At 40.7% G+C, this 27,211-nt stretch overlaps 1 protein-coding gene and 1 long non-coding RNA gene across 3 annotated transcripts; one reads left to right on the top strand and one right to left on the bottom strand.

Annotated features, from left to right (window-relative positions):
* Window positions 1–184: 184 nt before the first annotated feature.
* Window positions 185–19,915, top strand: LOC139578922 (SLAM family member 5-like). Of its 2 annotated transcripts, XM_071407051.1 has the most exons (6): window positions 187–358; window positions 10,980–11,303; window positions 11,729–12,004; window positions 12,133–12,252; window positions 13,041–13,111; window positions 13,729–19,915. In XM_071407051.1, the coding sequence occupies exons 1-6, from the start codon at window positions 307–309 to the stop codon at window positions 13,888–13,890; spliced, it is 1,005 nt and encodes a 334-aa protein (XP_071263152.1). In that variant the 5' UTR covers window positions 187–306; the 3' UTR covers window positions 13,891–19,915. The 2 variants fall into 2 exon arrangements, with proteins under 2 accessions (XP_071263154.1, XP_071263152.1); XM_071407053.1 differs by lacking the exon at window positions 13,041–13,111 and having other exon boundaries at window positions 185–358.
* Window positions 19,916–24,182: 4,267 nt separating this feature from the next.
* LOC139578921 (uncharacterized) lies at window positions 24,183–26,644 on the bottom strand. The gene is made up of 2 exons (XR_011675645.1): window positions 25,628–26,644; window positions 24,183–25,542 (listed from the first exon to the last, which is right to left on the bottom strand). It is a non-coding gene; the product is annotated as an uncharacterized lncRNA (long non-coding RNA).
* Between the last annotated feature and the right edge of the window lie 567 nt (window positions 26,645–27,211).

Raw genomic sequence — 27,211 nt, 5'->3', positions numbered from 1 at the left:
ATACCCAAAAAATTGTAAACTGTAGCCATTTATTTCCATTTATAATTTATTTTCCTAAGCAGGACCTTCATCCACATACCAATTCACATACCAATTTTTACCCAAACGTAGCTTTTTTGTGTCAGCAGTTAGACATTGTTCTTATGGGGGGGGGCTGGTTACCCCATAGCACCCTACTTCTGGCGTACCAAAATGCCATAGCCTGTCGGTGTGATCGAGGCGTTACTTAATTTTGCAACGCTGGCCGAATGACGGATTCGTAAAGGGAATGTAGCCTCCATTATAAAGATAACTTGAAAACAAAAGATGATGAAAAGTATTACGGTGGAATGGCCGTTGCTTTGGTGTCATGTTTCAGGTAAGACACTCATTCAATCATAAGACATTGTCTGTGTTTTGGTGTATTTTTCGGAGGAGGCACCGAAAATTTGCGTAAAACAAGGTGTAATGGGAAACATGATGACTGTTGTCTATTTAATAGCCTATGTAAAAAAAAAAAAACATATACATATTGTATCTGTCCCTAACTATATAAACTATTTAAAATCATGCAGCAGTAAAACATATATTGCGGCCAGTTCTGAAGTTATAGGTTGGTGCAGCAAGTCATACATGCAAAGAGCTTTTGTCTTATTTTTTTGCTGGTCAATTTTGACTACGATGAATGTGTTTCTCTATTTTCATACAGGCTAGGGCTACTGTAGTTTCTGAAAGTTATAATGCGTTAACATATATTTTTGTGATGATGTTTATTATTAAGCATAGTCCTTTAGCCTAACTTAACAGTTTGATGTGTTTTCAGACACTTGCAAAAATAGTGGCAGCTAGATGATTTTATAAAATAGAATGTGTTTAAACACTTTATTAAACTGTGTAAAAAGCTATATCTTTTCGAATATTTGTTTTTTTTATGCCGGTATTTGCTTACCCTGTATAAGCAGGAAAACAAATAGACATAGAGAAACACAGAGCACCTGTAACGGTCGTCTGTTGAAGAAGGTGTGGACCAAAGCGTAGCGTGGTAAGTGTTCGTGCTTTTTATTGAAACTGAACACTAAGAACAAAATAACAAAGAGAATAACCGAAACAGTCCTATCAGGTGCAAAACATTAAACAGAAAATAACTACCCACAAAAACCATGTGGGAAAAAGCTACCTAAGTATGGTTCTCAATCAGAAACAATGATAGACAGCTTCCTCTGATTGAGAACCACACCCGACCAAACACAAAGAAATACAAAACATAGGAAATGAACATAGAATGCCCACCCAAATCACACCCTGACGAAACCAAAATAGAGACATAAAAAGCTCTCTACGGTCAGGGAGTGACAGCACCACGTCAATGTAGACATTTAGGGCTTGTTTCCTGGACACAAATTAAGAATGAAAGTGGCTTTTAGTCAAGGACCAGTCTGACAACATTTTTGAATCTCTAATCAACTGTCAATTTGGATATTTGCTAGCTATGAAATGCATTCTAAATGTGCGTCAGTCAGGCTTCAGACCAAGGAATAGCACCATTTCGGGAGCATCACTGGTTTAAAATTAGGGTACTAGGGAGTAACTAGTCCCCCTTTATTAGAAAAGGGGTGTTTTTTAAAGTACCGGGGTAAGAAACACAAGCTGCTTTACGAAATTAAAAACAATAGCAGCATTGATTTAAATTGTGAAATAACAGTCTAGCTATGTTTCTCTTCATTGAGTATAGAAGCAGGCTGTTTTGAATTTCTAGTCTCGCTCAACCCTCTCACTTTTCCCACTGTATTTCATAGCCAGGTTCGATATAGCCAAATGTAGTCAAGTCTCCCTCTGTTGCTCAGAGAAAACGGCTTGGTTCTAGCCCTTACCGTTCAAAAGATATGATCCATAATATCGGCGCATTGGCGAGCATCATTTTAAAAGCAGGCCTAAAACTAGCCTGCTTGTGAGCTGGACTGTTAACTATTAAGTTTAGGCTACACCTTGTTCAGTCCTTTTACCTCATTAACTATCTATGGCTAACATCTTGGGTCGAGTTCAGCAGGACGACACGTTTTGAAACGTACAGATAGAAATATGCTATGTAGAACAAACATGCCTCTGACATGTTGCATAACGAGTAAAGTCTGCTCTATTCATGGGACTTCTATCTGCAACATTCAAGAATGTTTTGTAACTTAATGTGACCCTGTTAACATTACCAGTAACATTACCTGCAACTCAATATTATGAAGGCGTCCTAAATGTCTTGTACACTCAGTTTATATTCTTATATTTGTTTGTCATATTTCTGCTGTTGGGAAGAGAATAGTTATGCAGAAAGCCATGTATGTTTGTGCACATGGAAGTCAGTGATTTATGTTAACTATAGGCTAATTATAATTTTGACAATAACTATACTAAACCATAATTCAAATGATAAAAATGTGACTTCATGATATTTTAGTCAAAATTACTAAGACTACAATAAATAAAAAAGAGTGCCAAAATCACACTGGTTTTGATAGGAAGAAACACTGCTGCTCTATTCATTGACTTATCTAAAGCGTTCAACACTGTCAACCACTCTTCTCTAATTCAAAGGTTTTCTGAAATCGGCCTGGATCAGGCCTCATGTACGCTACTAAAGACAACGTTAGTAGTTTTGTTAGCTATACAGTGGGTCATTCTAGATAGTTTTAGAAGGAGACTTAACATATTTTATTAACTGCTTTTTATTAACACATTGGCATACCTTGTTTTCATGAAAAGTTGTGTTCGCTTTCTCGTGAGGCAGTAACCAGGCAGGCAGGACAGGAAGGTTGTCAATAGTTACCAGCCAGAATTTCTAAATTGGGTTATTTTGTAAAGAAAAGTGTCTATGTAGGCTGTACCTTGATTTTAGCATGTAAATCTTGGTGGGGTGTCACGCCCTGGCCTTAGTATTCTTTGTTTTCTTTATTATTTTAGTTAGGTCAGGGTGTGACATGGGGAATGTTTGTGTTTTGTCTCGTCTTGGGTGGTTATATGGTAAAGGGGGTGTTGGGTTTAGTGTATGGGGTTGTGGTTAGTGAATGTGTCTAGGTAAGTCTATGGTTGCCTGAGTGGTTCTCAATCAGAGACAGCTGTCTTTCATTTGTCTCTGATTGGGAGCCATATTTAAGGCAGCCATAGGCATTATGTGTTTGTGGGTAATTGTCTATGTCATTGTGTAGTGGTCAGTGTCAGCACCATTTGTTTATATAGCTTCACGGTCGTCAGTTTGTTGTTTTGTTAGTTTGTATTAAGTGTTTCGTTTCGTGTTCATCGTTCTAAAATAAAAATAAGATGTATTTCTCGCACGCTGCGCCTTGGTCCGCTCTTTCTCATCAAGACGATCGTGACAGAATTACCCACCGTAACGGGACCAAGCAGCGTGTCAAGCGGCAGCAGGAACATACACAGGATTTATGGCAATGGGAGCAGGATCTGGACTATACTACGTGGGAGGAGATCGACAGGTGGGCGATCGACCCAGGGCGATTGCCGGAGCCCGCCTGGGATTCTCTGGAACAGTGCGAGGAGGGATACCGGCGAATGGAGGCGCAGTAGGAAGCCTGTGAGTCAGCCCAAAAAGTGTCTTGGGGGGGGATACAAGGGAGTGTGGCGAAGTCAGGTAGGAGACCTGCGCCAACTCCCCGAGCTTACCGTGGAGCGCGAAAGTACGGGCAGACACCGTGTTATGCGGTAGAGCGCAGGGTGTCTCCTGTACGTGTGCATAGCCCGGTGCAGGTTATTCCACCTCCCCGCACTGGCAGGGCTAGACTGAGTATTGAGCCGGATGTCATGAAGCCGGCCCAACGCATCTGGCCTCCAGTGCGTCTCCTCGGGCCGGCATACATGGCACCAGCCTTACGCATGGTGTCCCCGGTTCGCCTACACAGCCCAGTGCGGGTTATTCCACCTCCCCGCACTGGTCGGGCCACGGGGAGCATACAACCAGGTAAGGTTGGGCAGGCTCAGTGCTCAAGGGAGCCAGTACGCCTGCACGGTCCGGTATTTCCGGCTCCACCTCCCCGCCCCAGCCCAGTACCACCAGTGCCTACACCACGCACCAGGCTTCCTGTGCGTCTCCAGAGCCCTGTTCCTCCTCCACGCACTAGCCCTGTGGTGCGTGTCTCCAGCCTATTACCACCAGTGCCTACACCACGCACCAAGCCTCCTGTGCGTCTCCAGAGTCCTGTGCATCCTGTTGCTGCTCCCCGCACTAGCCCTGAGATGCGTGTTCCCAGCCCGGTACCACCAGTTCCGGCACCACGCACTAGGCCTAATGTGCGTCTCCAGGGTCCAGTATGCCCTGTTCCTTCTCCCCGCACTAGCCTTCAGGTGCGTGTCTCCAGTCCGGTACCACCAGTTCCGGCACCACGCACCAGGCCTACTGTGCGCCTCAGCAGGTCAGAGTCGGCCGTCTGCCCAACGCCGCCTGCACTGCTCGTCTGCCCAGCGCCGTCTGAGCCATCCGTCTGCCCAGCGCCGTCTGAGCCGTCCGTCTGCCCAGCGCCGTCTGAGCCGTCCGTCTGCCCAGCGTTGTCTGAGCCGTCCGTCTGCCCAGCGCTGTCTGAGCCGTCCGTCTGCCCAGCGCCGTCTGAGCCGTCCGTCTGCCCAGCGCCGTCTGAGCCGTCCGTCTGCCCAGCGCCGTCTGAGCCGTCCGTCAGTCACGAGCCGCCAGAGCCGCCAGCCAGTCAGGAGCCGCCAGGGCCGCCAGCCAGCCAGGAGCCGCCAGGGCCGCCAGCCAGCCAGGAGCCGCCAGAGTCGCCAGCCAGCCAGGAGCAGCCAGAGTCGCCAGCCAGCCAGGAGCAGCCAGAGTCGCCAGCCAGCCAGAGTCGCCAGCCAGCCATGAGCAGCCAGAGTCGCCAGCCAGCCATGAGCAGCCAGAGTCGCCAGCCAGCCATGAGCAGCCAGAGCCTACCGTCAGCCATGAGCAGCCAGATCCTACCGCCAGCCAGCCAGGATCTGCCAAAGCCGCCAGCCAGCCAGGACCTTCCAGAGCCGCCAGTCAGCCAGGATCTACCAGAGACACCAAAGCTGGTATTGACAATGGTGGAGTTGGGGTCACGTCCCGCACCCGAGCCGCCGCCATAGGAAGGCCCACCCCGGACCCTCCCCTTCTGTGTTAGGTTTTGTGGCCGGAGTCCGCACCTTTGGGGGGGGTACTGTCACGCCCTGGCCTTAGTATTCTTTGTTTTCTTTATTATTTTAGTTAGGTCAGGGTGTGACATGGGGAATGTTTGTGTTTTGTCTCATCTTGGGTGGTTATATGGTAAAGGGGGTGTTGGGTTTAGTGTATGGGGTTGTGGTTAGTGAATGTGTCTAGGTAAGTCTATGGTTGCCTGAGTGGTTCTCAATCAGAGACAGCTGTCTTTCATTTGTCTCTGATTGGGAGCCATATTTAAGGCAGCCATAGGCATTATGTGTTTGTGGGTAATTGTCTATGTCATTGTGTAGTGGTCAGTGTCAGCACCATTTGTTTATATAGCTTCACGGTCGTCAGTTTGTTGTTTTGTTAGTTTGTATTAAGTGTTTCGTTTCGTGTTCATCGTTCTAAAATAAAAATAAGATGTATTTCTCGCACGCTGCGCCTTGGTCCGCTCTTTCTCATCAAGACGATCGTGACATGGGGCAAAAAAATAAGTAGGATGCATGCCAGAAAATCCACTACACAACACATATCTAAACAATACATTAATTGCACTATAACGGTGACAAATAGTGCCCACAAACTGTTAGGGCCTACGTAATGCGGTCCCAACAGCAGAGTCCCAACACCTTACCACTCCTACACCTGGCTTTCAGCGGAGCCTTGTCTGGCAGCGAAACAGTTAATTCAGCCTAATTTACTGCCTTTAAAAAAAACATAGCTGATATGGCTGAATTGCTTATACAAATGATGGTTTCTACTGACAATTGAGATGTACAAACTATGGCATAATGGAACGACAAGTAGATAAATCAAATCAAATGTGTCACATACACATGGTTAGCAGATGTTAATGCGAGTGTAGCGAAATGCTTATGTTTCTAGTTCCGACAATGCAGTAATAACCAACGAGTCATCTAACCCAACAATTCCACAACTACTACCTTATACACACAAGTGTAAAGGGATGAAGAATATGTACATAAAAATATATGAATGAGTGATGGTACAGAACGGCATAGGCAAGATGCAGTAGATGATATAGAGTACAGTTTATACATATGAGATGAGTAATGTAGGGTATGTAAACATATAAAAGTGCCATTGTTTAAAGTGGCTAGTGATACATGTATTACATAAAGATGGCAAGATGCAGTAGATACATATGAGATGAGTAATGTAGGGTATGTAAACATTATATTAAGTGGCATTGTTTAAAGTGGCTAGTGATAAATTTTTACATACATTTTTCCAATATTAAAGTGGCTGGAGTTGAGTTAGTATGTTGGCAGCAGCCACTCAATGTTAGTGGTGGCTGTTTAACAGTGTAACGGTTCTCCTCTTCCTCTTCATCCGAAGAGGAGGAGCATGGATTGAACCAAGACGCAGCGTGATACTTAGACATGATATTTATTTAGACACGACAAAACAACGAAGACAAAAAACGAACTATACTTGAATTAACTAACAAAATAACAAAACGAATGTAGACAAACCTGGACGTAAGAACTTACATGTAACACGAAGAACGCACGAACAGGGAAATGACTACATAAAAACCGAACGAACAAAATGAACAAACAAACCGAAACAGTCCCGTATGGTGCAACATAGACAGACACTAACACAGGAGACAACCACCCACGACAAACAATGTGACAACACCTACCTTAATATGATTCTCAATCAGAGGAGATGAAAACCACCTGCCTCTAATTGAGAACCATATTAGGTACCCATTAACCAACATAGAAACAGAAAACATAGACTGCCCACCCAAACTCACGTCCTGACCAACTAACACATACAAAAACTAACAGAAAACAGGTCAGGAACGTGACAAACAGTCTGATGGCCTTGAGAATAGAAGCTGTTTTTCAGTCTCTCGGTCCCTGCTTTGATGCACCTGTACTGACCTCGCCTTCTGGATGATAGCGGGGTGAACAGGCAGTGGCTCAGGTGGTTGTTGTCCTTGATGATAAGAGGCAATCCATAATTTCGATTAAGACATTAATGAGCGAGCGACGACGGACGTCATCAATATAACTATTTGTTCAGCACTTTTGAAATGTACAGCGACAGAGTTCAGAACCTGGGCCTTTCTTACAGTGTACTCCCTGTACACCAAGTAAGAACCGTAGGATAAATAAATGGGGCATATAAACAGACAATGAAATATTCAATGATTACATTTCTCTAAAACAGGTTATAGGCAACATGTACACCACGAAGTTAGAACAGTAGGTGACATTAAGAGGTGAAAATATAATACCAAGTATTAGGGTGAGGCACATTGAATGCCGTTTGGGTCTTTGAGTGTCAAAAAAGATACACGTCATATAACACTATTTGACGCATTAAATACGCTTTTAATTTGCCATGTCAAATAACACAATTCTATTATAGAATGTGGTGCTGAAATTGCACGTGCAAGCCATGCGCCACCACAACTAAAAAGTTGGCAAACGAGCACACACTGGGCCACGAACGATGTGTTTACAACACCGTGTTGGTGAAAATAGACCAAATTATAAGAGTGTGGCACATGGGCTACTAACAGCTTACTTCACAACATACACTTAGTATTACTTTTTCCCTGGCATATTACATCATTTATGCAGCAGCATATAAGACACTTTTGGACTCACCTTGATGGGTGTGGCAGTCCTTCGTTTGCAAATGTTATCATCAAAGAAAGAGAAAGATTTACAATTCCGAGTTGGATGACCGTTCAAAATGTATTTTCCCAGTCCTAGCGTGTTTAATCTCGACTTCCCAGTTGCAATGCTTGCGGCTAGCCACTGTCAATGATTCCTTCCAAACAACTCATTTTTGAATTTGCGATTTCCAACTTGTTGTGTAATGTTTATGTCCAATGGCCGATGAGCACCGAAAAGTTTTATCTATAATTTGTCTTCATTATTTATCTTCATATGACAAGGATGAAAAAGTATTTGCCAGTAGATTGACTACTTTATTTATGATGATGACTGCTACCTAAGATTTTGAAGTACGATGTTGACATGATTATTCCAATCCAAGCTACTGTAGATATAACTTGATTTGACGTCAATTTATCTGTGGCCAATGACCTTGAGCCTTCTTGTAAGGACACTTCTAATCTAAGTCTATGGCAGGACCAAAAGGGCTCACATTCTTGATGTCTACCCTTACTAAAGGCAGGTGACGTAGTGTCCCCATGAGTGACAGAACACTGAGCCAATCACGGTGCAATGCTGAGCCAATCATGGCCTGCCCCACCACCAAATAAAGCTCAGAAACACCTACATTTTGGAGCTGCCTATTTGTATGCGACTTAATTAATTAAATGATTTATCATTTATATTTTTATACATTTTTATAAACAGTAGTAGCTTTGATTGTACTTTCAAAATCTTAGTTAGCAGTCATCATCATAAATCAAGTAGACAAATCTACTGAAGAAGAAGACAAATTGAAGACAAATTGTAGATAAAACGTATCGGTGCTCATCGGCCATTGGGCGTAAATATTACACAACAAGTTGGAAATCGCAAATTCAACAATGAGTCTTTGGAAGGAATCAGTGGCTATCTGCAAGCAGTGCAAAGCAACCAATGACATTAGCCTGCTATTCAATGGAGTGGCTGTGTTTTTTTTCATTTTGGCTAACGTTGTCACGTTGTCACGTCTACTCCTGCTCCACCCTTCCGGCATTCGACATCGCCGGAATACTAACCACCGGTCCTGGCAACTTATTACGCACACCTGCGCCTCATTAGGCACACCTGGACTTCATCACCTCCCTGATTACTTCCCCTGTATATAGCCCTCCATTGTCATCACTCACCAGTAGAGGTCGACCGATTAATCGGAATGGCCGATTAATTAGGGCCGATTTCAAGTTTCCATAACAATCGGAAATCGGTAATTTTGGACGCCGATAAAAAAAAAAAAATGTATACCTTTATTTAATCTTTATTTAACTAGGCAAGTCAATTAAGAACACATTCTTATTTTCAATGACGGCCTAGGAACGGTGGGTTAACTGCCTTGTTCAGGGGCAGAACGACAGATTTTTATCTTGTCAGCTCAAGGATTCAATCTTGCAACCTTACGGTTAACTAGTCCAATGCTCTAACCACCTGCCTCACGAGGAGCCCGCCTGTTACGCGAATGCAGTAAGAACCCAAGGTAAGTTGCTAGCTAGCATTAAACTTAATCAATCATAATCACTAGTTATAACTACACATGGTTGATGATATTACTAGTTTACCTAGCGTGTCCTGCGTTGCATATAATCGATGCAGTGTGCATTCGCGAAAAAGGACTGTTGTTGTTCCAACGTGTACCTAACCATAAACATCAATGCCTTTCTTAAAATCAATAAACAGAAGTATATATTTTTAAACCTGCATATTTAGCTAAAAGAAATCCAGGTTAGCAGGTAATACTAACCAGGTGAAATTGTGTCACTTCTCTTGCGTTCATTGCACACAGAGTAAGGGTATATGCAACAGTTTGGGCCGCCTGGCTCGTTGCGAACTAATTTGCCAGAATTTTACGTAATTATGACAAAACATTGAAGGTTGTGCAATGTAACAGGAATATTTAGACTGATGGATGCCACCCGTTAGATAAAATACGGAACGGTTCCGTATTTCACTGAAAGAATAAATGTTTTGTTTGAGATGATCGTTTCCGGATTCAACCATATTAATGACCTAAGGCTCGTATTTCTGTGTGTTATTATGTTATAACTAAGTCTATGATTTGATAGAGCAGTCTGATTGAGCGATGGTGGGCACCAGCAGGCTCATAAGCATTCATTCAAACAGCACTTTCGTGCGTTTTGCCAGCAGCTCTGCTGTTTATGACTTCAAGCCTATCAACTCCCGAGATTAGGCTTGTGTAACCGATGTGAAATGGCTAGCTAGTTAGCGGGGTGTGCGCTAATAGCGTTTCAAACGTTACTCGCTCTGAGACTTGGAGTGGTTGTGACAACCCATGCTCTGCATGGGTAACGCTGCTTCGAGGGTGGCTGTTGTCGTTGTGTTCCTGGTTCGAGCCCAGGGAGGAGCGAGGAGAGGGACGGAAGCTATACTGTTACACTGGCAATACTAAAGTGCCTATAAGAACATCCAATATTTAAAGGTATATGAAATACAAATGGTATAGAGAGAAATAGTCCTATAATTCCTATAATAACTACAACCTAAAACGTCTTACCTGGGAATATTGAAGACTCATGTTAAAAGGAACCACCAGCTTTCATATGTTCTCATGTTCTGAGCAAGGAACTTAAACGTTAGCTTTCTTACATGGCACATATTGCACTTTTACTTTCTTCTCCAACACTTTGTTTTTGCATTATTTAAACCAAATTGAACATGTTTCATTATTTATTTGAGGCTAAATTGATTTATTGATGTATTATATTAAGTTAAAATAAGTGTTCATTCAGTATTGTTGTAATTGTCATTATTACAAATACATTTTAAAAATCGGCCGATTTAATCGTTATCGACTTTTTTTGTCCTCCAATAATCGGTATCAGTATCGGCGTTAAAATCATAATCGGTCGACCTCTACTCACCAGGCAACAATGTTCATGTTTCCATGTTTGAAGCTGCTCTTATCTTGTATTGTTCTTTGTTATTAAATGCACTTGCTTCCCTGTGTCTACGTTACAAATGTGTTTTAGCTTGGGGCTGCATGTTAATTGTTTAGAAAAAGTGAATTCTGTTTGGACACATATTCTCAAGAAATCGTGAAACTAATTTGCTACATTGCTATGTTATTAGAGAAGAACTATGATGTTTAAGTCAATGCGTTGATATTGAGTCTCTCTTTCTCTCCACAGTACTCTGTGCAGCACAGCATTCAGCCCAACCTGAGACTCGGCAGGTGAAAGGCATCGTGGGAAAGTCTCTCTCTTTTCCAGAGAAGGTGTTGAAGTCTGGCAATTTACTTTATGGAGACCTTGGCAACATTGCACAGGTGTACCCTGGTAAACAAAGTAATACCAACCTTGTGAAGAGATTTAAAAACCGCCTTCACTGGAACAATGTTACTGGATTCTTCACTTTGTCAGACCTACAAATAGATGATTCTGGGGTTTATACTGTGGAGAATACAGATGGAGATGGAGAGAAGACGACACATATATTTCAGCTGACTGTGTACTGTAAGTGTGTGTGTGTGTGTGCTGTAAATTACAAAATCATTAAAGCGGCAATCAGCAGTAGAAACAATACTAAAGCGGTCGCTTTATTGGTCCGGTAAAAAGCTGAGGGCCTGGAGAAATGTAACCACTCCCAAACTCATAGAGCTATGGATGCAAGGCCCGATCAGCCATTATATAAAAAGTATAGTTTTGAGATTATATAGATTTTGTTTACAGACACTATAGTAAAACAAGCTTATGGGTTTCTCTGAAGGGGACTAAGCTCATTAGGCATTTATAAGTTATATTCTTGATTCCATATAATTCCAGAATCATGAATTTATATGTCCAAAAAAGAACTGCTCATTTTTGAGCAACTGCTCTTTGCCACTTTAAAGATAAGTTCCATTTCACCAATTCCCATTTATTCATTATTTGTCTTCCAGCTGTTCTGTCCAAACCTCAGGTGACAGTCCATGATAACATCTGTAGCGTGGTGTGTTCTGTGGAGAACGGGAGAGAGGTGACCCTGTCCTGGTACAGAGGAGAGGAGATACTCAACCAGACCAGCAGCCCTGACCTCAACATCACCCTCTCACTACCGCTCAAGGTGGATGTACAGACCAGAGACTCTTACAGATGTGAGGCTGCCAACCCAGTGAGCAAGGAGACAGCTGTTCTTCAAAATTCATGTATAGAGAGTGATCCCTCTAAGGTGATAGGTAAAAAACAATATGTATAGTAGCAATGTTGAATTGCTGGTATCCAGTCAATACCAAATTCAATATGAAACAATAAGTATAGTAGAGCTCATTTAATTAAAATATAGTTTTCTCTCTTTTTACTTTAGATGGTGGTGAGAGGACGCGGGGTATGCTTATTATTGCTGTAATCTGTGTTCTGGTTGCTTCAGGACTTGTTGGTCTTGCAATATATCTTAAGAAGAGGAGAAACGGACACTCACATGCAGGTATTTAGATTTTAACGGGGTGAGGTCATTCTCCTTGTCAAAGTCAGTTTGTTGTGCACAACCTTTTTTAATTATCAAGGATGGTGTTTTGGAAAATGTAGGAAATGTTTGTTTGAACAAAAAATGCAGGTCAAATGAAGTGGCGTATCTTCCACACTTCCTCTGCTTGGTCAGACAGTTGCATTGTCTCAGACCACTTCTCTAAATATTGAAAAAGCAGAAGGCACAAGCACGCTCTGACAATCATTACTTTATAGCTTCTCTGCCACAGACACAGGTACCCATAGTAACATGAGTCCTTTGTAACGAATCTCGTCCTCGTCTGATGAGGAATATGAAAGATCGGACCAAAATGCAGCGTGGTACGTGTCCATGATACATTTATTTAACTGAACACTGAATACCAAAATAACAAAGGTGAAACAACGAAAAAACGAAACAGTCCTATCAGGTGACACAACACAAAACAGGAAACAACTACCCACAAACACAGGTGGGAACAGGCTAACTAAGTATGGTTCTCAATCAGAGACAACGATTGACAGCTGCCTCTGATTGGGAACCATACCAGGCCAAACACAGAAATACAAAACATAGAACAAAACATAGAATGCCCACCGCAACTCACGCCCTGACCAAACCAAAATAGAGACATAAAAAAGGAACTAAGGTCAGAACGTGACATCCTTAGTGTTTGCAGAACCTGTCTTGTGGATGAGCATTTGTGCATATCTGTCAGTTACTCAGACCCACACTGTATATTTCATTTCCTTTATTTGCCTTTATAGATAATCCCGAAAGAAAGCAATGTGACATTCAGTACGCAGAGATAACTCACATTAAACCAGCAGAAAACCAGGTTAGTAATAATGCTACAGGCTGTAGCCTTTAGCTCTGTGCCAGTGGGTTAATGTGGTCTTGAGTTGCACAGACATCCTCACAGACAACACAGACAACCTCTAATAAAGCCCTTTTGTGGGGGAAAACTCATTGATTGTCTGGGCCTGGTTCCCGCGAGGGTGGACCTATGACCTCCCTGGCCCACCCATTGCTGTACCCTTGCCCAGTCATGTGAAATTAATAGATTTGAATTGACTGATTTCCTTATATGAACTGTAACTCAGTAAAATCCTTTAAATTGTTGCATGTTGCGTTTATATTTTTGTTCAGTATGGTAATGTCTATGATATTCCTGTGTCTTTTACAGTGTTTGTCAAGTCTGTGGACTTTTAAGCTTGGCTTCATGGTTCCTCCCACTCGATTTAGGAATGGTTCTAGATGTGTTGAATGTTGCATTACCTAGTCAGAGCATCAGACTTGTCTTGTTTCCTTCCTCTGGTACAAAGTATCTCTTAACGAAACATTATCCTTTTTCGTCTTTTTTGCTACACCTTTTCTCATCCCCCATCTCTGCCCCTATTTCCTTATCCCTCTCAATCCTTCCTTCCCTCCCTACCTTTCCCTCTCCCTGTCTAGGAGGAGCGAACGGGTATAGCAGAACTGGATCCGCTTAGAGACAACCCTAACCTGACATCCGTTTATGATCAAATCCAGTTATATTGCATGGTGGACAGCAATGACGTCGACAGAGAAATGGGAAGAGAGAGAAAACAGGATGTTAATGAGAGGGTGACGTGATATTTAACATCCAAGAGAAGGCGTTACATCCTAAAGAGGACGTTAAGACAAAATTATAGTATATATTCATCTAGAAAACTTAATGGAGGCACAGTAGTTACTATAGAAAATTCCCATTTTACCATTGTGTTGTTATTCACAATTCACTGGTGTGTTTGCTATACTACTGCTGTGCCAAAGCTTATTTTCAGTTCTGTCTGTTTTGTTGTTTAAATGTAGGTGCCTCCCCTGTATCTTTTTTTAGCTGGTCATTGTTTAGCTTGCCAGTGGATAGCAGCTGTGTACATAAAAATAAGATGTTTGGTGAGATAATCACCTACTCCTTAGACGCAATGGCTGTTAGGCTACGTTGGAAACAAAGTCCACAAGTTAATTTTTCCTTTCACAATATAGATTATATTGAATATTTCTGAGGAGTAGATCTTAATTTGCATTTTGACTCAAAGTGATATTTGGTGACATTTTACTCTTATTGCTTTTTGCAAAATGCAGACGTGACTAAGTGTAGTTCAGATCTTGCTTTGACAACAACTGTGTTCACCCAGTTTCAATGTACAAAATCAACAGTTTAGTTTATTTATTATTATTGCTTGTCCTTATCTAGTTGCACAGTAAGTAGCTCATCATGTCTTAAGAATACAATCACTCCCTCCTGCACGCTCCTGTAGACACTCCCATTAGTGCATTTTATGCTCCGCCCACGTACAGCATATAACTGTGAAAAAAGACCAAATCTACCGATACCATAGTGAGTTGTTGCACTGGAAGATATTTAATTTTTTATACTTTTCTATTTTAGAGTAGTTACTGAGATTGAATATGAAGATAATATTATTCACATTTCCTGATTCTAAAATACAGTAACTGACTTATTCAAACTGATAAAGAGTTTTGTACTGAGTTTCAATATATCAAGTCGAAGACTTCTCCATACATTTAATTTAAAGGTATACAATCTGGGATATTTCCTAATGTTAAATGGTCATCAACCACCTCTTCAACTTGAAATATATACTTACCTTATTACAACCCAAAATATTATTTAAGTTTACTCCATATTTAAGTTTACTCCATTGTTTATATTTTTGTTTTTGTAAACAAAGAATGTGCTGCTACAACACACCTCTGAAAACTGTCAGTCGTTGCAGCCATAGCTGCATTCAACGGTTTAAGATTGGCAACATTTCTCCAGACACACACAACCTCCAGATTCTGGTTTTAATGTTTGACCTAGATGGTTTGTGTGTATGTATTGATATGTAGGCTATGTCTGCCTTTTTTAAATGTATGTAGTTCTGTCTTGTCTATTAAGGGCAAACCGTGCCAATATATCCTCCAAACACTGGCTTCGAGAGCATTATCACTTTTATACAACGGGTTACCAACATATTTAAATAATGATTGACATATTTTCATTAAATGTTTTATTGTGAACAATTTATTCATACTATTTCATCCTTCCACAAAATATAGTCCGAAACAATTCTAGGGTTGCTACCCAAGCCGGCTGATCGTTTGTACTCTTGATTCCGGTTGCCAGAGACGCGACCCAGTCGTTCAGTCTTTTTGTTTGTTGTAAATGTTCCATTGCCATACTGGCTGGCAACGTTCTTTTCCCTTGCTTCCTAGCTAGCCAACTACGGCTAACTTACAGTGACGTGAAACAGTGCAGACAGAATAACAACAGTAGCTGCATTTGTTTAAGCTGTTTTCCAGTGACATTATTTGGATACACCCATAACATTGAGCTAAAGAGGTACGATTTCACCTGGCATAGAAAATGTGCTAACTCGTCAGGACACTAGCCAACAACACACCTAACACAATAACTTCCAACTGAAACTCAAAGACTGCAAAATAGCTGCACTTTGTTTCGTTTTACAGTTTTTCAATTGACATTTCTTTGTATATATCCATAAAAATTATGCCAGCTGATTCATGATTTCGACTGGTAGAGAAACGCTGCCTGCCCGTTTCTCGTCCGGACACCCGAGCCGACACGTTCATTACTATGGGAAGGGACAGTTTGAGATCGAATTTGAATATTGAAACAATATTGCATATGTCAGACAGCAAGGTTTATACAAATCTCTGCTGTTGAAAACTAAATGTTAGTTTAAAAGAAATGTGAGATAAAGGTTAGATGCTTTTTGTAGTGGAGATCAAGTTTATAAATTGCTTGGCTGGCCTGATGAGACAGTGGATTGCGCAGTCAAGATAGAACAGAGTAAATAGGCATTTTAACGTCATAGATTTAGCCGGTGGTAATTTGTGGAATAGACACCGGCTGGAATACGTATTTAACCAATCAGCATTCAGGATTAGACCCACTAGTTGTATAATATGTCATGTGTTGTGTGGACCCCAGAAAGAGTAGCTGCTGCTTTTGCAACAGCTAATGGGGATCCTAATAAATGACCAAATACCAAATGTAGCCTACTTCTAGGGTCAAATTAGGAGGGACCACTGTAATTGTTGGGTGGTTTTCAAGTGTGTTCCTCTATTTAATGAGTTTAAGTGTATTTGGGATGTTTTGTCCTGTTTGAGTTTATTTTATTTTTACAGGGACAGTGCACATTAATCAACGTTCCAGTAAAAGTGCCGGTTTTAGCCAGCCGACTAATTTTCAACCGCAGTCCCTGGGCAGGTTATTAAAAACAATTACAATATAGACAATCATTGAGCAGTGAGCACACGCAGAGCAACATAGGACAAGCAAGACGTAGCATACAGACAGAGCATCATAGAATAAAAAGCAGCAAGACGAAATTCAGAAAAGCAACAAAGTGTTTCCACACCTCACAAGCTACAGACAACAGACAACATGGAAAGCGGCAATACACAACGAGGGATTATGTTCACAAATCTGATTGACCTTTAGCCATGTCTTCATGCATTTTGTGAAAGTGTGATATGTGGCGCAGTTATGTGTGTCTGATGGCAGTGTATTCCAGACATGGGAAGGTCTCACAGAGAAAGTGGATTTACTAAAGGTGCTTTACTTAAGGGAACTATAGTCACCTCTCATGGTAGACCTTGTGGATCTGCTGCCATATGTTTGGGTTTTCTGTTTAACAAAAATACTGAGTGGAGGGGGAGCCAGGGCATTTAGGATCTTGAATACAAGACATGCGTCGGTGTATTGCACAAGATTTTCCCAACTCAGGAGCTCATGCTTTCTGAGGATGTAACAGTGATGATGGCTATTAGGCTTCCTATCAAGCACTTTGAGAGCCTGTTTGTAGACAGACTGAATAGGTTTTAATGTTGTACAGCAAGCTTGGATCCAACTAGTCAAGCAGTATGTTAAGTGGGGGAGTATGATAGATTTGAAGTACAGTTTGGCTACCTCTGTAGTCAAACAATTAAGTATAAATCGGAAATTAGCTAGGTTGAACTTGGTTATTTGAATGACCTTTTTCACATGCTTTTTAAAAGAGAGGTTGGAATCAAGTATGATGCCAAGGTACAGATACCACCTTGCCCTCTTTGTGAAGAACATTCAAACAGTTTTTTTCACATTGAGATGCAAACACGAGTCACTGAGCCACTTTGTAACCTGGACCATTACAGTAGTGAGTTCTTGTGCAGCTTGTTGTTTGCTCTTTGCATGCACATATCACTGTATCATCTGCATACATTTGAACTTCAGACCCAGTACAGAGAGATGGCAGATCATTAATGTACAGGCTTAACAGTATGGGCCCCAGTATTGACTCCCACATCATAGCTAAGAGTGGGCGACAGCTCATTGCTCACTTGACACACTGAGTTCTGCCTTCAAGGTATGATTTCATCCATCTCAAGGCATCGGGGGGAAAGTTGAACTTGGACAATTTTGTGATGAGAATCTCATGGTTGACAGTATCAAAAGCCTTCCTTAGGTCCAGAAACACAGCCCCAACAATGCCCTCTTTGTCCATCTTGGACTTCACATTTTCCAGAAGAAAGCAGTTGGCCGTGTCTGTGGAGTGTTTCGCTCTGAAGCCAAACTGCATGGAGTGAAATGTGAAGGGGCTGTTGTTGAGGTGGGCAATCAGTTCTGCTACACACTTTTCAACAACCTTTGACACCACAGGTAGTATACTAATGGGCATGTAGTTACTCACGTCAGCAGGGTCGCCCGATTTAAAGATGGCCGTTATTATGGCCGACTTCCATACCCTCGGAAACACCCCCAGACCAATGGATCTGTTGGTGACCTTAGTAATGGGGCCAATGAGTGACACTTTGTAGTTTTTAAGAAAGGTAGAGTCCAGCCCAAACACATCTTTGGCTTTAGAGTTCTTTAGTGAGCTAATCACCTTAGACTCAGAAACCTCCCTTATGAAGAAGACAGGTTGAGCGTCATTCACTAGCACTGAGCCCAAGAAACCAGTGGAGGGGTTCTGGGTCAGTACCCTGACAGAGTCAATAGAGTAGGAATTGAAGGCTATTGCTATTTCGACTGCATCCTGTGTTAGATTGTTATTCACCATGATATCTAGTCTTTTTGCAGTGTTACTATGGTCTTTCCCTGTTAACTTTTTTAGATTCTCCCAGATCAATTTAGAATTTCCCTTTGCTTCACCAATTATGTTAATAAAAAAGTTTGCCTTGGCCTGTCTGATTTCTTTCTTCACCTTATTTCTTAACATGGTAAACCTACGTCTGTCATGCTCTAATTTGGATCTTAGGGCTGTTTTTAGAGCATAATCTCGTTCTTTCATCAATTTCCAGATTTCTCCATTTAGCCAAGGAAGAGTGCTCTTTTGGCCAGGTTTGGATTTGATTTTCTTTAGGAAACCATTTATTGTAGTCTGGATTGTGGATAGAAAAACCTGACTATCAGCTTCCACGTCTGTATAGGACAAGAGATCATTCCAGTTAATTCCGTTTTCAAAATAGTTTAATTCACTCTTAGGTATTCTTAGTTGATCCGGCTTTCTAACAGTAGAGAGGTTAAACCTGCTCTTAGACAGCTTTCTGGCTATAAGTGTCAGATTATGATCAGATAGCCCAGTAACCATATTGAATGATTTAGTCACTCTCTGGTTTATTACTGAACACCAAATCAATCTGTGTTTTAGAGCAACAAGTCACCCTGGTTGGCCCTTTAACTAGCTGTGTAAGGTCAAAGGTATTAGTGATCCGTTTGAGGGTTTTCCTACAAGACTTGTCTTCATAATTAATATTAAAATCTCCATTAAGACGACCTCTTTCCCAAAATCACATTCCCTAAGCATGTTACTAAACTGATCAAAAAACACACTTTTGGTGGAAGGTGGCCTATACATTCCAATAAGGGTAAAAGACATTTGGGGAGACAGTGTAATGTTCAGGCCAATACATTCTAGTTCATTATCACATGACCACTCAATTTGTTTACATCGGATATGTTCTTTAATGTAAATCATCACACCTCCTCCTCTTCCTTAATTTTAATGCCAGGCAGCTGTACATTTCTAATTTGAAAAGAATGCTGACTAATCCTATTAAAATTCAAGCATTGCTTTCAAGGAAACAATGTGTTTTTCTAATAATGTATTTTCCACATCTAGTGCTTGAATGTTTTTATATTTCAGCATACTGTACTGTACATACTACACTATTTTGAACTCTGAGCCAGTGTGATGTATATTGTAAGTGTAACTTAAATCATGTGTCAGCAAAATGTTCTCAAACCTTTCTATGCTTTTAGATTTGGACTGTGGCCATGCATTATTGTGCCAATTTATATTTGATATGAAAACATGTCTTGTAAATTATGCCATGCCAATGATGTTTTATCACATTTTGGTCAGAAAACATAAGTGCCTCATTTGTCATTCTGTGTATTTATATGATGTATTTTTCCACAATGTTCAGATTGCACAATGTTGTGACTCCAGTGTTTCCTTACAGGAAATCAGTAACATTAATGTATAAAACACAGATTAGCCATACACTCTTTCTGGTGCAGAGGTGTCTGGGTGTTGAACTTTTTCACCAGAAACCAGCCTATATGTATAACTAATTAAGTGTATAAAATATACATGTACATAGAGGTTGCCTCTGGTGTTGTCTCTCTGACAAAGTCAGCATGTAAGGGTGAATTACTGAATACTACTAGCCACGGCATACATATGGGCCCGTCTATGTCTCTCGCGTTTCAGGAGCAAGTGACCGAAGCGAGTAATTTTCTCTCCATCTCTTGCGTTTCAATTGGTGGGTAGAAAAACTGTATTTCTTTGTTACCACGCGTTCCGGTAAACATTGTGAAAAATAACGCCGAAACGGTTGGAACATGATGTCATTATTAAACCCGTCCCCTTGTTGAAGGGGAACCTGTTCTACAAGGAAGTAAGATTCCCGTACAAAGTAGGGTTAGCTTTGCGCTAGATGCTAAGCTAACAAAGGGAGAGCAGCTATTTTTTATTTTGTTCATACGGCGACAACCCTGTGCCATGGGAAACGGAAGTTCCGCCTCCTCGGGACTCCCGTTTCATTTCAGCTTTCTGCGATCAGTGGTGATCCACCCTGGTGGTGAAGAATCGGCAGTAATTTTTTTGTTGAGAATAATTAACTCCACGTGACAGCATCCGTATGCTGATGTTAACAAGGGGTTACAGTTATAATATCCAACCAATTTCAACTGATTATATATCATTGTCTCATTCAATTCTAAGTAGGAGGTTAAAATTGTCAAAACATAATATCCAAAATGATTTGTTCCAACCAATGAGACATTTTACATTTTTCCACATTAGCCTAGATACAGCAACGCTTTCAGGTTAATTAACGTTTAAATTCCCAGTTAACAGGTATAATACAGGTATGATTAATCATTAACATTGATTAATATAGCGACACAGGGCAAAACCCAGATGCAGACACAGGAGGCAGATGGTTCGAGTCGCTGATGTTTATTGAAAAACAAGGGGTAGGTCGAGGACAGGCAGAAGTTCATAACCCAGGTTAGGGTCCAACAAGGTAAAGGGTGACAGGCAGGCTGAATGGTCAGGCAGGCGGGTTCAGTTTCAGGGCAGGTAAAGGGTCAGAAACAGGATGACTAGAAAAACAGAGATTAGAAAAACACGCTGGTTGACTTGACAACACGAACTGGCAACAGACAGACCGGAGACACCAGTATAAATACACAGGGAATAACGGGAACAAATGGGAGACACCTGAGACCTGACACTGAGGATCAACTCTAGAGAATGTATCCTGTAGCTGACACCAGGAAGTGCTAAATATTCACACTAGGAAATAACACTTTTTTGACTGGTTCTCTCCCACTCATAAATCAAGCCTGCGAGTTGTAGGTGAGTTAAACAGGAGCAATAAAGGATTCTTACAAGAGTAGTGACTCTGCATTGTTTAATTTATTTAGGCCACAAAGAAAGGGTGCACCAGTGAAAACAGTGCATCACAGGCACATTAAAATTAAATCAGTTCACCACAGGCACATCACAGTGAAATCAGTGCATCACAGGAACATTAAAATGAAATCAGTGCATCACAGGCACATTAAAATGAAATCAGTGCATCACAGGCACATTCGAATTGAATCAGTGCATCACAGGCACATTAAAATGAAAAGGGTGCATCACAGGCACCTCAGTCCATGTACTACATGAGAACAAGAGTATTTGCAGAGTTGCTATTTAACACAAGTGGAAGTCCTTCTAAGACTAGATATGTAATTTTCTTGACAAAGTTGCCAATAATCTGACTATTACTCAATCAAGTCAAACAAAGGAACAACATAAAGGCTCTCATCAGCACCATAAGCACTTTGAAGGACAAAAGGCTTATAACATTTCAGATAATCTTTTAACAACAACGTTGTCATCAACAGCATCAAACACAGTGAATGCATGCTAATGTTCATTGAAATTATCAGTTTGCAACTTGTCCAGCAATAGGTATACAATATTGTCATCCACAATGATCTTAGTTATTTTACAAAAGACTGGCATTTCATGCTCCATCTTACTGCAAACTATCAGTCCTTTTCTGTACACCATACCATCCATCTTAACCCAGCTGGTAGAGTAAATGGCTTTCTGCATAGTGACCTGAAGAGACGCTGCCAACTCACCACCAGTAAAATCCCTCAGGGAAAATGCTTTCATCGGTCCGTACTCAGTATGTCGAAATGGTGATGTCTTCCAGTGATGGCCTATAGCAAATTTGTGTTTTTTGGCAAGGGACTTAGTAACGTAAGTTTTTGAGAGTGTTATTTTGCTTTACCTCAAACCTCATGCTCCACGTAATAAAGGACAGATTTGTTTTATGCATGCTGGGTAATGTATCATAAAGTGATGTTTGAGTATTACGTTTTTATGTGGGTTCAGCAGTTTGACAAGTGGGTGATGTTCAATTATCAAATGCTTCAGATACATAGTCATGCCCTGGCTAAGAAAAGGGGGAAAAAACAATGTAGATTATTTGCAGCAAAATTAGCAGCTAATTCCAGTTCTCATTTCCTGGTGGAACACATCACCCCAAATCAAGGGATTATTTCTCACAAGACAGAGTTAGAATATAATTAAGTGCTCTGCTATTTCCACTGTTCACTTGGTTGACTTTAGTTGGACGGTTTCTGTGCTTCAAGTAAGCATAGTCAAATGAGTAGATTCGAGAGGGGAGTGCACTTTTCAAAATAACATTTTCAGAGACATATTCAAACAACAATTTTAACTCAAACTGAGCCACCCCTTCAAGAATGTCATTCATTATGTCCACAGAAAAAGTACTGCAAACATGGAAATGCTGCAAACTGTTTAACATTTTTCTTTACACCATACACAGATGGAAACTGTGGGTCTGATTGCAACTGATTCATTTCAAATTTATCTTTATCACGCAAGACAATCTTACAGTCATCCTCACTGTATTACACTTTTCTTTCAAACATAACCGGCAAAAGTAATGACCACTGAAGGACTCTGTGAACCCAAGGACTGCATGCATCCCCAAATTGTATCCAGTTATTTGGCAGATAGTTCCATAATCTCTATCAGCTGAAAAAAGGCTAATTTACACCATCACTCTCCAGTTTTTTAACATCATTTACCAATGGCTCTAGAATGGCATCAAAGCCATGTTTCTTTAGATCTTGATAACGAAAATTTTTACACTAAATGAATATTCTTCACAGCAGAGTTAAACTTGGTGGCAACATAAATGGCGCCTATCTTGTGAACACCACGCTTGAATCCAAGCGGGTTGGCAGTATCAGCGTCATAGTACAATTGGATCTGTAAAGCATTTCTATATTTAGAGAACAAGGGATGAGTCTTGAACCTCTTAAGGATCGGACCCTTTTTTCAATTTTCGCCTAAAATGACATACCCAAATCTAACTGCATGTAGCTCAGGACCTGAAGCAATGATATACCATTTGAAAGGAAACACTTTGTAGTTTTTGGAAATGTGAAATTAATGTAGGAGAATATAATACATTAGATCTGGTAAAATATAATACAAAGAATTTTATTTTTATTTTGCATCTTTGAAATTGTAGAGAAAGGCCATTATATAATGTAGGAGTTTAGGCCCAATTTAGATTTTGGCCACTACATGGCAGCAGTGTATGTGGAAAGTTTTAGACTGATCAAATGAACCATTGCATTAGTGTTCAAAATGTTGTATCAAGTGTCCCCAAATGTGCCGAATTGGTCAATTGATACATTTTCATGTAAATAACTATAGAGAACATACAGAAATTATATGGTAATAAAAATTATAAGTTTACACACTCCCAGGAATGTCATAAATGATGGATAATTAGCTTCCCTAGAGAAAATACACTAATCTTAACACATCTAGATGGGAGGGGGAGGGGGGCAGACACAGCAGGTGTTCAAACTGTAGAACCCAGTTCCTATATTTGAATATAAAAATTGATTTTATCAAAAACGATGCTTTATTTTATCTCTGGGACCCTCATGATGACAAATCAGAACAAGATTACAGAAGTGAATGTATCAAACCAGTTGCCGTGATACATTTTTTGTTGTTGTTATGCACTCTCCTCAAACAATAGCGTGGTATTTTTTCACTGTAATAGCTAGTGTAAATTGGACAGCGCAGTTAGATTAACAAGAATTTAAGCTTTCTGCCCATATAAGACATGTCTATGTCCTGGGAAATTTTCTTGTTACTTACAACGTCATGCTATTATAGCACATTTTAGCTCAACCGTCCCGTGAGGGGGACACAGATCCTGTAATAACTTCCATCACAAAATTCTTCATAACTATCTTCCACAGTGTAAGAGGTGCGTATCTGGCTGCAGGGAAGTCACGCGCAGGAGAGCAGAACTGGGTAACAACCAGAGCAGTTTAATGAGAAAAAACAAACTGCACCCAGAACAACAAAATACGGGTTGAAATAAACTGTAGCAAACCAGTCTGAAGTGCACAAACACTTTACAACAAACAATTCCACACACAGACATGGAGGGAACAGAGGGTTATATGCACATCAAGTAATGAGGGAAAGTAAACCAGGTGTGCGGGAAAACAAGACAAAACAAATGGAAAATGAAAGGTGGATCGGCGATGGCTAGAAGACCGGTGACGTCGACCGCCGAACGCCGCTCGAACAAGGAGAGGAACCGACTTCGGTGGAAGTCGTGACACACAGATGCATCCCTTGGTGCATTTTCCAATAACATGCAGATTTCAGAATTGCGGCAGATGAACGTCAATGTTTCCAGAATAGGAATATATACAAACTCCCAACACTACTTCTACTGGCTCCACAACAGCCCATTTTTGGTTGAAGTACTTTGTTCTCTTGGTTTCTGTGTTAAAACTGACAAACGGGTTTTCAAAGTTCTCAAAACTATAATTTACAGCAGATAGAGGGGAGGGGTTATCCATAGGTGTAACTGACAGATTTTGTTTAATCTGGGAGTGCAGCCCAGTAGTAAGCTTTTCTAAATCACACACTACTGTTGACACAACACTATTTGCAACACCACTAGCTTGCTATTTGGCAATGATGGAGAAACACATATCTTTATCAAGACTGTCCATTCTTCTCAAAACAATCACTTTGAGTGTTATCATGTGGGACACCAATGTCGCCACCCATTTGTGGAGCTTCTGACTGGACTGGAGTATCAGCAACATGAGAGCCCTTCTAAGCTTAATGCATCAACTACTTGACTAATAACCTATCCTGAATACTATAAAACAAAATACTGAGAATGTTGAAAACTGCCATCTACAAGCATCTTGAGCACAGACCAATCTAAACTTTGTGGAGGGATAGAAGCTATGCTCAATTCTCAAATGAGATATCAATGACTGTCTGTTTCTGTGCAACGCTTGACAACAAAAGCACCGTAACATACATTTATCTAGTTAAGAAGTTTTGTCCTCAACTCTATCAAGCTAGGGGCCTCTCTTGTTTTGCCTACATCAATGTTGTAGATGGTTGTCTGCACTAATGTGCAGAAGTTGACAAGAGCATCATCATACGTCAGGTTAAAGACAAAGTGGGCTTTGAACAGTTCATCAAAAGCACTCAGAACACTAATTTCCTGGCAGGGAACAAGCCTCTTGTTCACCACGATGTAGTAGTTGCCAATCTTGCTCTGTCCTCTTCCGACGGCAAGGAGGTATGGCTGTCGACCATGGCTCCCATCAAGATGGTCTTCAATGCTGCAGCATGACTGCAACACACAAAGGGCCTTTTTAAGTCACTCTCAACATGTTAAGACAATGAAGAGAAACCCCACAATGACTGTATCATCTTACCTTATGAAAGTGTACAAGCACTGGTACTGATCTTGGTCCTCTTCCCTCCTGCTGGTGGTGGGAGATGAAGCAGCAGGGAGGACATATCATTGTCCCAGTCTGAGGGCAAGAAAAGGCAAATCACATAAAACAATATCGCTGAGTTTGAAACATTGCACTACCCATGAGAGAATCCACACACTGGTTTCGCTGTCATTCTTTGGCAGTTTTTCTGCAGACTTCAGGAAGTGACGCAATCGGTGAAAAAACAATTCAAGAGAGACCTGGTCCAACAAAGAGAGCAGCAGGGGGGAGCAAGGTTTGATACAAATAACAGACATATTGTAACAAGTTACAGACGTAGACACACCCATCATTGTTTTTTTATACGTAGACAGACATACATTTCAATTACAGAAACACACAATCGTCAGAGATAAAAAATTATATATGTACCACCGCATCAAGTCTGAATGACAATCACATTCCTTAGTAACATGTGAGTCAACCAAACGTTTAAACTCCTCCAAGGAAACAAGATCCTGGAGATTCAAGCTGGTCTGGAAAGAATTACAAATCCATGGAGCTCAGTAACCTTAAAAAGTAAATAGTGAGACCGTAACTGGTGTTTATTTCCTGACCAAAGAAGAACAGTCAAAGAAGAACAGTGACAAAGTGGCATTTTTCCCTAAACGGCCTCATAAATCATAGTATAACAATGTGTAAGCGTAGTAGAGTCCACGACGACCAGCCAACAGCACTATAGAGATCACAGTGATGTCAAAATCAATTGCCTTCAGAGTTGTGCTTGAGGTCTGTTTATAAATTACATCACTATAGTCCAAGACAGACAGGAATGTACACCGTACCAGCTCTGTTCTGGTCCCCAAAGAAAAACAAGCCTTATGCCGGTAATAAAAAACTATTCTCAACTTGATCTTCTTTACCAGGTTCTCAACATGATTAGTGAAGCTCAGCTTCTCATCCAACCAAACTCCCAGATATTTGTACAGCTTCACTTGCTCTATGGAATTTCCTTCCAAGGAAGTAATGACATGGTTTTCAGAGTATTTAGTATTGGAAAAGACTATCTATTTTGTTTTAGAGGAATTCAGAAGAAGCTTCACATCATACTGATTATGTTGAAGGATGTTAAAAGCTGTTTGAGCTTTTTCAAAAGCCAAAGTCAAACTGCTGCCACTTGAATAGAGAACAGTGTCATCCACAGAGAAATGTACTGTACATCAAATAAAATGTATTGGACACATACACATATTTAGCAGATGTTATTGCAGGTGTAGCGAAATGCTTGTGTTCCTAGCTCCAACAGTGCAGTAGTATCTAACAATTCAGAACAATGCACAGAAATCTAAAAGTAAAAAAATAATGGAATTAAGAAATATATACATTTATCACAAGCATTGACATAAAATACAGTAAAATACAGTATGAAATTTGTAAAACAGTATGTAAACATTATTAAAGTGACTAGTGTTCCATTTAAAGTGACAATCAGCTGTATCAATGTCTTCCAATGTTGTTGGGTCCATCAACAAAATGAAGAACCCTTTGGATCAAATTAAAAGTATGGCAAGTATTTAAGAT

Source organism: Salvelinus alpinus, chromosome 6 (genome assembly GCF_045679555.1).
Source record: "Salvelinus alpinus chromosome 6, SLU_Salpinus.1, whole genome shotgun sequence".
Taxonomy (NCBI): Eukaryota; Metazoa; Chordata; class Actinopteri; order Salmoniformes; family Salmonidae; genus Salvelinus; species Salvelinus alpinus.
This window is presented reverse-complemented; position numbering and strand designations above follow the sequence as displayed.

What these genes read in the sequence shown, in the direction of transcription:
- LOC139578922 (XM_071407051.1), top strand. Translation starts at nt 307, where the DNA reads ATGATGAAAAGTATTACGGTGGAATGGCCGTTGCTTTGGTGTCATGTT. An exon ending in GCTTTGGTGTCATGTTTCAG is followed by an intron (nt 359 to 10,979) that starts GTAAGACACTCA and finishes TTCTCTCCACAG; the next exon opens with TACTCTGTGCAGCACAGCAT. An exon ending in TGATCCCTCTAAGGTGATAG is followed by an intron (nt 12,005 to 12,132) that starts GTAAAAAACAAT and finishes TTTTTACTTTAG; the next exon opens with ATGGTGGTGAGAGGACGCGG.